Source organism: Myotis davidii, unplaced genomic scaffold (assembly GCF_000327345.1).
Source record: "Myotis davidii unplaced genomic scaffold, ASM32734v1 scaffold79, whole genome shotgun sequence".
Taxonomy (NCBI): domain Eukaryota; kingdom Metazoa; phylum Chordata; class Mammalia; order Chiroptera; family Vespertilionidae; genus Myotis; species Myotis davidii.
In genome coordinates, this window is record NW_006294339.1 from 1837186 (window position 1) to 1848585 (window position 11400).

The following is an 11400-nucleotide window of genomic DNA, read 5'->3' on the forward strand; positions in this document are numbered from 1 at the left end:
CAGTGGGTGCTCAGTAGACGGGGGTGGGTGTGAGTGAAGATGGATAATTGGATCCATCCATGGCTGGGTTTTGGACCAGGTGCGTGGGACAGGAGGGCAAGGAACAAGGAAATTGAGTGCATTGGCAAGACACTGTCTGCAGTGGTGGATCCTGGGGTTAGGCTGGGAGGGAAGGAGGTGCAGACAGGAGGGGTTGGCAGGCAGACTGCTGGAGTGGGTGTTGGACAGGGCAGGGAGGATGTTGGTGAGTAGCCAGTGGAGAGGTTTGGTTAGAGCGATATCGGGGTGAGCCAAGCTGGGTGTCAGGGCCAGGGTATGGTTCTGGGAAGCCACGGAGACACTCTTAGGAAGTTGAATTGAAGTAGGGCCGGGGGCAGAAAGGAGCCTGAGGGGTGTGAGGACCCCAGGGCGGATGACAGGTGGGGAGAGGAGTGTGCGTAGGGGCGGTGGTGTGAGCGTGGAGGGCAGGCCAAGTGCAGTGCTCAAGAGTCATCTTCTACTTGAGGGGCCCAGGGCTATGAAGGTGGAGCCCCTTCTCTCCAGGCATTATCCTCAGGCAGAGTGAGGGGTCGGCAACAGGGGTGACTGTTGCCATGGACCTCATGAGAGGCCTGGGGAGTCCGGGGATGGGCGAGAATCTGCCCCTTCTTGGCCATGGGCAGGTCAGTGGAGCAGAGTCCTGGGTGAGGCCCCAGGAGTCCAGTGGGACCCAAAGGCCCTCTAGTTCACAGCAGGCCCGGCCACATCAGCATGAGCACCTCCCAGTGGCTCTGAACTCCCAGGGGAAGCTTCCCCTCCTGCCCGCAGTGACCTGGTCCCCCCAGAGCACTGTCAAGGGGGCTCCCCAGCTCTGATCAAGGGGCTCCCTCAGGCAGGTTGTGGCTGGCGGGTCTGCTCTGGCTTCCCTGACTCTCCCACATGTTCTGCAGGACGATGGACGTCGGACCCCTTTCTGCAGCACGTGCCTGTGCCCTGTGAGCCTCCACTCTGCCCCCCCCTCGACACATCCAGCATTACACCCCCATGCCCCCCAACACAAGCTGAACACACAGTCTCCCGTCCCCACCCCTTCCTGCAGTTTGTGCCACAGCCAGACACTTGCAGATACCATGACCCATCTACACACAGCCCGCTGCACGTTGCCCTCCAAACTCTACCCTCCCCACCCCCACCCCCCATCACTCCCTCTGAATCACAGAGGTTCAGGGAAGGGCCTGACCCCACCCTGGTGTGCATGGGCGCACACTTCCTACTCCACACACACGCATGCGCGCGCGCACACACACACACACACACACACACACATAGTCACATGCAAACGGCCCTCCTTGGCCTATGCCACAACAGCTCTTGCCCCAGCCAGAAGTGGCCAGAACATCTTGTCGCCTGCCTGTTCGTCAGTCTGTCCGTCCTCTGGAGAAGACACAGAGTTATGTCCGAGCTCTCTGCGGCCAGGTGCCTACTACCCCGTGGAACTCACAAAAGCTGGCTTTTGTCCCTTCTCCCTCCCTCTGGGGATGGGAACCTTCAGGACTGCTGCCCCGGCCCCACCCGCCCGGCCCCCAGCTGCTGGGGGAGTCACTCCCTGCCATTCCCTGGCCAGCCACAGGCATATCTTGGATGGGCAAGGCCAGAGGACAGTCCTCCTGGGCCTGCCACGGGCCATGGGCAGGAGTGTGTGGAGGTCCTGGCGCTGGGCTGAGTGAGGAAGGGCCGGCCCCACCCAGGAGACACCACTTTTACTCTTCGGGCCCGCAGGGAGTGCTGGGTACCTTTTTTTTTTTTTTTTTTTTAAGAAAAAAGTGATGAAAACCTCAAAGCTGATTTTTTTTTTTCTACAGAAAAACTAATATAAAAGCATTAGCCCTGTCTGGCAGCCCGTGGCTGTGTCTGTGTGTGCTTCCTGCCAGGTGCCGAGCTGGCACCCGGCCAGGGTGGGCAGGACACAAGCATCTCAGCACCCGTCCAGACCAGCAGGAGTCAGTGCAAAGCTCAGCCCTTGGGGCCAACAGAGTAGTCCCGTAGGCAGAGGTCTGGGGACAAAGGGTGTAGTCACAGGTAAGCCAGCCTGAAGGCATGTGCGCCCCATCAGCAGGGTGGGGGTCAACAGGTCCGGTGGGACCACCACACTGGGTCTGTGAGCTCACTGTGCACTCCCAGAGGCTGAGCATCCGAGCAAAGGACCGACCGCTGGCTGTGGGCTGCTCGGGGTTCACCTGGAGGGTCGCCTGGGCGCTGAGTGGGCATTCCCGACGGGGTCTGTCCCATAGAGGACAGCTGAGGTGGGAAGGGGACCCAAGACAGGCCTGGGAGCTGGAGCAGAGCCTTGGGGAGAGGTGCAGACGTGCCCCGGTGCCTACCACCCCAACAGGGCCAGAGCGGGACGGGGTGTGGTGGGGACAGCACCTGCTCAGAGCAGAGAAGAGTCTGACAGGCTCTGACAGAGAAGAGCTGCCCTGGATGGATGCCCAGGAACCAGTAACCCCGCTGCTAGGGTGTGTAAGCACACTGCTGGGGCAGACTCCACTGCTCAGAGGGCCTTAGATCAAGGGCCCAAGCTCTGACGGTGGGCGTGACCAGAGCTTGACATCCGACCTCTCCTAGCTGCTTATCCCTAATGAAGGAAGGATGGTCCCATAGTGGGCATGTGGCCCTGGGAGGGGGAGGGGAAGTAGTTTAGGAACTGGGGACTGGGAGGCAGGTGCCTTCTTGATTCTCTGAGTGACCTTGGGAGGCCTGTTCCTCCCCTGGCTTCAATGTCTTTATGGCTCCACAGTGCAAGCCCCTCCCCCACCCCCCGGAGCTGTATCTTCTCCCCAAAGTACATCCAGTACAGGCTGTGTGGCCAGGGTTCATCTCTGCCCCCCCAATCGCCCCCCTGGGCCTCCTGGAGGCCCCCTGGGGCTGAGGAGAATAAAGGACACAGTCTGGAACTGTCCTTGGGCATGTCCCTTCCTTAAAGCAAAGCACTTGCCAAAGGGAGCCCAACTGGCTGAAGAAATTGTTCTTTTTGTGGGGACTGGTCGCAGGGCCTTGCCTGCAAAGCCCCGGCTAGGGACAGAGCGATCTGTCCACGCTGGCTGTGGAGACAGGCCCCCCCCTTCCCCTCCCCCCGCAGGCCAGTCTGCACTCTGCCTCCTGCATGTGACAGCTCCGACAGGCTGTCCTCACTGCGGCCGGCCGGGCGGGCCCATCTGCGCCCTGGCCTCGCGGGCAGGCCCGTCCACAGCCCGACAGCCCGGACAGGCCTGTCTGCATTCTAGCCACAAGGACAAGCCTGTTTATTGTCTGGCCACCTGGACAGGCCTGTCCACGCTCTGGCTGCCCAGACGGGCAGTCTGCACGGTGACAGCCTGTGTTAGCTCCGTGAAGACATGCTGGCCAGAGTATGGCTGCTAAGCCCTCAGAACTTGGAAAACAAAATACCTTTATGGAGTCATCTCTGAGTTTGCAAACACAGAAGAGAGTATAAAATCTAACTCCACTTCATCCCACAGGCTGCTGGGGAGTCCTGACCCCAGAGCCACTTGGGCAGCTTGGGCAGAGGATCCCAGGTGAGCCCGTTCCTGGGTCCCGGCTGGTCCCCGTCAGTGGGAGGTTGGCCCGGACGTCTCCGAGGGTCCCATCTCCACCTCAGATGACCTTTGCGAGAGATCCTGCTGTGACGTGAGAGGAGACGGGCCGTGGCACATGGAAGACAGCAGGCCTTGGTCCTGGGCGGGGTCCCCTTTGGGGAGGGCTGTTTGAGGCCACATGTTATGGGGCGGCGGGAGGGCTGGTTGGGCTGGGCCACAGGGGTAGACCCTGGGCACTGTTGTTACGTCTTCAGAAATTGAAAGCAGTGGTGGCTGCGGGGCTCTCAGATGGGGCAGGGCCCCTAGAGCCTCTCTTGGCATCTGGCCCTGCAGGTGCCCCTGCCTCCAGGAGGGCCTGGCCAGGGCTTGAAAGACTTGTGTTGGAGTCCTAGCCCTGACTTGCTCTGAGACCTGGGATAAATGTGTTCAGCCTTAACCCTGTCACCCAGAAGAGATGGACCCTCACCCCTGCCTGCTGTCCTCACAGGTCAACGTGATGGGAAGTCACAGCCGGGGCTGGCTACGCTGGCCCACCACTCCCCAGCTGGGCTTTCCCTCTGAGACTCCACTTTTGGTCAATGGAGCTAATTCCGAGCTCTCCGGGTGGGAAGAATAGGTCAGGCTGGCCCCTGTGTGCTCAGGAAGGCAATAAGTTGAAATCCTTCCCTTTGCTCCAACCCTGGAGGCCGCCCCTGGCCCCTGCGGCTCTGCAGGCTCAGACATTGGTCTCGAGCTCGCTGATTTCTATGGTGCAGTGGTCCAGGCTGGCGGCAGCCGGCTCCTCCTCCTGCTCCACCTGGATGGGGACATGGTGGGGACAGGTGGGGCCCAGGGTCAGCTCGGAGGCCTCCGCCACGCTCTTCACACAGCCGTTCTGCTGGGTCGCCATGATCTCCTGCAGGCTCACCGGTTTGGTCTCGCAGGGCAGCGGTTTCTGAGGAGGGAGACGGGCCTTGGTAGCAGGTGGAGGGGCTGAGGGTAGACACCAGGGAGGACCGAACAAGCGAGGGCTGGGAACCACATGGTAGGTTTTCCTACGGATGTACTGTGGGGCCTCGGCAGGTCACGGGGCCTCTCTCGGCTGCCCTGCCACCGCCTGCGGCTGTCATGGTAGAGGAGGGGACCTGACCCACAGGGTCCACGAGGGAACCGGGCCCCTGCCTGGGCCCCAGCATCCTCCTGGCAGAGTGGGAGCCTGCTGCTCATGGCTACTGAAGGAGCCCGAAGACCATGAAGCCCATGTGGATGTGCAAACATTCGCGTTGCTGTGGGCAGCACCACCCGCACTAGGGTATAGCTCCCTGCGGGCAGGGCTCTGGCATCCTTTGTTCCTGTGTCTAGAGCAGGGCCAGCCGCGGTGGGTGCTCAACAACTAGCTGTGAGAGGAGTTAGTCACCCCAGTACCAGATGAGAAACTGAGGCAGGGAGGCGGGAGGGATTGGCTGATGGCTCCCCGGCTGGTGAGTGGAAGATTGGTGCCCATCCCACCTGGGCTCCACCTGCCAGGGCCTTTGGGTGGCCAGGCTGGGGGAGGCACTGCTCTCACCTCAGTGTTCGTGTCCTGAGCGAAGTCCTTCCGGCAGACGTGGGCCATGATCCCCGCGGCCAGCGCATCCCCCAGCACGTTAATCATGGTGCGGAAGCGGTCCCTGGTGGTGGCGAGCGGTGGGCACTCGTAAGGGGGGCCGGGAGAGGGCAGCACCCAGCCCAGCAGCCCCTGAGGGCACCAGCTGTCAGGGCAGAGCCCACAGCGAGGCGAGGCGCTTTCCTAGTCCTCTCAAGCCCACCCCTCCCTCGGGGATGTTGAGGCGGGTTGAAGCAGAGCGGGCTTCATGGTGGGTGACCGGACGCCGCACAGGCCTGTGCTAAGAAGGGCCCAGGCTTGGTTTCACGGTTTGCTCTCACCCTCTTGAAATCCCTTATAATTTGTAAACAAGGGACCCCACATTTTCGTTTTTGAAAACTGGGCTCTAGAAATTATGCAGCCAGGCCAGAGCTATTGCCTCTGTAGGTTTCCAGGAAGCTGTGCCAAAGTAGGGTACTTCCCCCTGCCTACCCCAAAGCCCGCTGCCTGCCGGGTGAGGGCGGGAGGGGTGCACCCCACTCACAGAGCCCAGTCAACAGCAATGATGAGGGTGATGTCGTCCGTGGGCAGGCCCACGGAGGTGAGCACGATGACCATGGTGACGAGCCCGGCCTGGGGGATGCCGGCTGCCCCGATGCTGGCTGCGGTGGCTGTGATGCTGCAGAGGGTGGGGAGAGGAGGAGAGAGAAGCAGGAGGGGCAGGCTGCCTCGTTGGGACCCTCCAAAGGGGAGGCCAGAATGCCAGCACCTCTGTGGCCAGCCAAAAGGGGCAGGGTTGTTAGGAAGGCCACATCAAGGAGTTCTTGGGGGGACACGTTCCTGCTTGAGGTCCTATAGCCCCATGGGCCCCACACCTGGCCTCAGCAGGACCCCCTGAGGAATCTGTGGGAAACCCTGTGCCTGGAGTCGTTGCCAGGAAGGTTTTCAGGAAGCCGCTGAGAGATTCTGATCTGCCCAGCCTCCCTCGGGGGCCTGGTGCCCAGGGTCAGCCTTGTGCCCTCAGGCTGGCGTGTGAGGCCTTCCCTCAGCCTCTGCCCTCACCTCAGCACCCTTCCCTCTGCTCCAGTTGCACCAACAGCCCCTCCAGCGTCCTGCCCGGGCCTCTGCCCCCTCTCTGCCCTGCGTGTCCAGAATGCAGGCCCTCTTCTGGGTCTCAGCTCCCGCCCTGCAGGGCAGCGTTGGGGGGAGGGGGGTGGTTGGGGGAGCCTGTGCCACCAGTCTCAGGGATCAGGTCACGTCCCACCCCAGCGCTGACATGGCCTAAAAGGAGCCCCTCACCCTCTCTGAGCCTCAGAGTCCCTATCAGATCAGGGAGCTTGAGCATCCTCCAGGCCCTCCCAGGAGTCACCCTCCCACCCCATCCCCCCGGGCTGGGGGCACCAGGAGTGCACCTGATGGTGATGATCTGGCCGAAGTCCAGCTCATAGTTGTTGACCTGGGCGATGAAGATGGCAGCCACCGCCTCATAGAGCGCAGTGCCGTCCATGTTGATGGTGGCGCCCACGGGCAGCACAAAGCGGGCGATGCGCCGGTCAATGTGGTTGTTCTCCAGCAGGCACTTGAAGGTGATGGGCAGTGTGGCCGAGCTGTGGGCGGAGGGGCCAGCGTCTGCCCTCCATCCTCCTCCAGGATGGTCAGGGCCTCTGGGTTGCCCTCCTGCCCATGACAGGAAGCTCGTGCCACCCCAGGCAGCCGGCCCATCGCAGGGAGAACAGGCTGAAGGGGCCTTGAAAATGGTCCCTTTGGGAGTGTGGGGCAGCGGCGGAGCCAGGCCTACCCAGGCCCTGGGCCTCAGAGACACCCCTCAACACACAGGTCAGGAAGGGACTTCCAACAGGATCCTACTATGCGCCTGGCTCCGTGCTTTACACACGCTCTCATTTGATCCTCATAGCTTCCAGCGAAGGAGGGGTTTTGAGTCCATTTTACAGATGAAGAAACTGAAGCCCAGAGGGCGGAGGGGCTGACTCGAAGTCACACTGCCGTGCCAAGCGTAGGAGTGGCTAACAGCGGGGCTCTGGGCTGGACCTGCTGGGCTCAGCTTCCAGCCTCCTCCTTGCCAGTGGCAGCAGGATCCCTAACCTGTGTGTGCCTTGGTTTCCTTGTCCCAGGGGGGCGGCGGGGACGCCTGGATTCAGCTCTTAGGGTGCTTTAATGAGTAAGCGCTTAGAGTAGTGTCCGCCTCATCACAAGTACTCAAGCAATGGTAGCTACTAGTGCTGTTACTGTTTTGTTACTAGAGTTCCTGGTAGCAATGCTGGGGCCGATACCTGGGTTGGTGTGGCTGCAGAGCCCTTCCCATCCCACAGGTCACTGACTGGGGACCCCACTTCCTCTTGCCGGGCCCGAGGTTGTGGCTCCTGTCGGGCAGGTGGCCAAGGGCTGCTCTGTGTGGAAGCCAACCCCCATGTGGATTGAGTGGGGGAGGGGAAGGCCTCAAGGGGTGATAAAGGCTTTCTGCCATTTGGGCAGGTGGGGCCTTAAGCATTACATTTCAAAAATTGGTCTTGTTACCATAGCTACCGCCAAGGTTGTGAAGCAGGCCTTACTGACACCTCCACGCGTCTATGGCCATGGACAAGTGATGACTGGACAGGTGGACAGAGTTGAGCACCACCCTGTTCTGCCTGCGCCCAGGGCTACCTGGAGGAGGTGGCCAGTGCGATGAGCAGGGCCTGAAGGACTCCGCGGATGAAGACGATGGGGTTCTTTCTGGTGATGAAGAAGTAGAGCAGGGGCAGGATGACGAGGCCATGGACCACCAGCCCGCACACTACGGTGACTGCATAGAAGCCCAGCTTTTTTCCGACGGTTGTGGGGTCATCCATCTCCAGGATCTTGCCGGCGATGAGGAACACAATGCCGAAGGGGAAGTACCTGTTGTGGGGGCAGGGCGGCCAGCTCAGTGCCAGGCAGGTGAGGGTCCCAGGCAGCGCTGGCACTGCATCACTGCCTGATCCCCCTGAGCCTGCCAGGGCCCCGTGAGGGTGAATGTAACTGAGTGCCAAGGTGCCCGGAACATGGCATTATTGATACCTCCGCCCTCAACCAGCCCAGCCCTGCACCACCTCTCACAACCCTGCCTTCCTGCCCAGGCTTCTGAGGAGTATGCCTGCCCTCTGCGGGCCCATGTGTGAACCCAGCAATGCCACTCTCTGTGCATGCGCTGGGACAGGCCTCCGCACGTCCCCATCTAAACCATGTCTGAGATCTGAGCTCTGAACCAAGGAGTGGCAGCTGGTTCTCACTTCCAGAGATTCCTTCCTCCAAAGGCCGAGCCGATGAGCTCCATGTGATGGGGAAACGAGGCCAGGAGAGCACGCCAGGCTCAGCGCTGGGCTCTCCTGCAGCGGCCTGACCGGGCCAGAGTGGCAGGCCCAGGGCTGGAACTAGGCCTGGTCAGGGCTGGGGAGCAGGGGAGCGCGTGTGACTCTAGAAAACCCAGGCCAGGGCTCAGCCTCCTGGGCGGCTCACTCCTAGGAGAAGAAAGGATGGGACCATGGGGTCCCTCTGTCTGCCCAGGACAGGAGTGGAAGGGGTGAGGTAGGAGAGGACACCCCCACCCCAGTGAGGCTTACCACACAGCCACTGCCACGATCTTCATGACGGACTCATTGAGGCACTGGCAGAAGCTGACCAGGGGGGCCCCGCTCTCACCCATGCGGCCCAGCATGATGCCTGCGGGGGCAGGGATACACGAGCAGATCACAGATCACACAGGCCAAGGCCACGGTGTGTGTGATGCCTACACATGTGTGTGATGCCTGCACGTGCTGACAGGCTGGGGGCAGGCAGGGACAGACGCCCATGCACACATGGCTCTCGCCCTTGCCTGACTTCCCAGCAGCTACCATGCACCAGTGTTCCCCTCCTTCTCCTTGACCTTCACTCCTGGACCAGGCAGCAACCTCGCAACAGGGCTCTCATTCTTCCTTCTCTCTAACCCATTTTCTACACAGCAGCAGTGTCATATTCTTAAGATAAAAATGCTCCCTGCCAAATACTGGCTTCCCTGATGACCCAGACCAGAGTTTCTCAACCTGTGGGTCACAACCCCTTTGGGGGTCGAACGACCCTTTCACAGGGGTCACCTAAGGCCATCGGAAAACACATATATAATTACATATTGTTTTTGTGATTAATCACTATGCTTTAATTATGTTCAATTTGTAACAATGAAATTGGGGGTCACCACAACATGAGGAACTGTATTAAAAGGGTCGCGACATTAGGAAGGTTGAGAACCACTGACCTAGACCATAACCTGTCTAGCTCCCCATGCTCTGGCCCCACTTGACCTGACTCCTGTCCGACCCAGATCTATACCCCCACCTCCACCTGGCCTTCCTCACCATGCTGTGGCATCCCTGGCTTTCTTTACATTCCTAGAATCCATCAAGCTCTGCACTGCCTCAGGGCCTTTGCCATGTAGTTGTGATGCCTGAAACCCAGGTCCCCTGCCAGCTCTGTCCCTGCCCCTCATCACGGAAACGTGCTGCCCAGGTCTCCACATGCCTCGGACACCCATCCCCACTCCCCAATTTATTTTTATCTGTCTCCTCTCTTATGATCCCTTCATATCATTTATCACAGCTTATAACTGTTATTGTCCAGTTGCCCATTGTTTTTCCATTTCCTCCAATAGAAGACTAGCTCCATGAGGGCAAGATCTGTCTCTCAGCTGGCACGTGGTAGATGCTCAGCAATAACTTTTGAATGAATGAGTGAATGAATGAATGAATGAATGAAAAAGCTTTTCCCAAAGCCCCACTGGGGCTCTGGACTCTCCTCTACTTGGGAAGCGTTCATATGTGTCCTAGTCCACGGGGGGCTCCATCCAAGTGAGCAGTCAGGCCACTCACAACAGTGACGAGTGACTGCTCTCCCTCCTGTTGACACAGAAGTGAAGATCAAAACAGACTCTGTGCTGCCCTCAGGAAGCTGTGCTCAGAGCGGCTCACTGACGGACTCAGCCAGGGAGGGGCAGGGCAGGAATGTGAACCTGGCCTATGGGACTCCAAAGAGGGCTCTTTCCGTACCCAGGAAACCCTGAGCCCACCCGTCCTCGGACCAGCTACCACTGGGATGAGCTGGGGGCTCTGCTGGCATGGGAGAGGCCCGAGTTGGAGGTGACACTGGCCTAGCCTTGCCCATCTGGCCTGTGGAAGCCTAAGTGAACTCAGACCCAGGTCCCCTGCTGGCTCTGTCCCTGCCCAAGGTATTCCTGCCCTTCCTCAGCCTCCACTTAGATTTCCCTGGGGTCACCCACGGGCTCTGGTTGGCTGGGTGTTAGTGTGCATAGGCCCCAGGGTGGGTGTGGGCTTCCTCCAAGAGTAAAGGTCAATGAGACCTTAGCATCAGCCAATCAGCCACATCCAACGCCAGGGAGAAGCTGGGGACAGAGCCTGGGTTGAGGGGACCAAAGCAAGCCCCGCTTGGAGCAGCTGTCTCTGAGTGTGAGCAGCTGTCTGAGTGTGAGCAGATGTGGGCGCACATTGACATGAGCACTGCAGATGTGGGCACATGTGGGCACGGGTACACACAGTCTCGGGCACAGACTGACCTGGGAACGCACACACACATACCCTTATCCATGGACAATTACACATGTAAACACTTTGTGGATTGAGTCAAAGGGTCTCAGGGGTTTCTTTTGCTCTGCGAATAGACGTCCTTTTTATGTTTTCGCCCCTGAGGGAGGCAGTGCTGAGAGGAGGAAGAATGTTCAGGATTGGGGACTAATTGTCAGATGTTCTAAACACACTTCCAAACACCATCTTGCCACACCCTTAAGTTACTAAGGTCCTGGCCCCTCTGCGTGCCTGGCATTTTGGCCAAGATGATAAGAGCTCTATTACTTATGATTGCCCATCCATCCACCCATCCATTCACCCACCATCCATCCACCCACCCAGCCACCCATCCATCCATCCACCCACCCATCCATCCATCCATCCATCATCTGACAGGCTGGGGGCAGGCAGGGACAGACGCCCATGCACACATGGCTCTCGCCCTTGCCTGACTTCCCAGCAGCTACCATGCACCAGTGTTCCCCTCCTTCTCCTTGACCTTCACTCCTGGACCAGGCAGCATCCTCGCAACAGGGCTCTCATTCTTCCTTCTCTCTAACCCATTTTCTACACAGCAGCAGTGTCATCTTCTTAAGATAAAAATGCTCCCTTCCAAACACTGGCTTCCCTGATGACCTAGACCAGCAGTTCTCAACCTGTGGGTCGT

At 59.6% G+C, this 11400-nt stretch overlaps 2 protein-coding genes across 3 annotated transcripts in view; one reads left to right on the forward strand and one right to left on the reverse strand.

The window, feature by feature from the left end:
• PODN (podocan) overlaps positions 1 to 1786 on the forward strand; it is an 18772-nt gene extending 16986 nt beyond the window's left edge. For both annotated transcript variants that reach the window (XM_006768331.2, XM_006768330.2), the window contains exon 10: positions 930 to 1786. The gene's annotated coding sequence lies outside the window, so the exon portion shown is untranslated. The remainder of the gene's footprint in view (positions 1 to 929) is intronic.
• Positions 1787 to 3604: 1818 nt separating this feature from the next.
• The window catches only part of SLC1A7 (solute carrier family 1 (glutamate transporter), member 7), a 45586-nt gene continuing 37790 nt past the window's right edge, over positions 3605 to 11400 (reverse strand). The window contains exons 6-11 of the mRNA XM_006768332.2: positions 8739 to 8838; positions 7804 to 8037; positions 6552 to 6746; positions 5684 to 5818; positions 5122 to 5224; positions 3605 to 4509 (exon numbers count right to left, since the gene is read on the reverse strand). Of these exons, the coding sequence (XP_006768395.1) occupies positions 4291 to 4509; positions 5122 to 5224; positions 5684 to 5818; positions 6552 to 6746; positions 7804 to 8037; positions 8739 to 8838 (986 nt within the window). The 3' untranslated portion in view covers positions 3605 to 4290. The remainder of the gene's footprint in view (positions 4510 to 5121; positions 5225 to 5683; positions 5819 to 6551; positions 6747 to 7803; positions 8038 to 8738; positions 8839 to 11400) is intronic.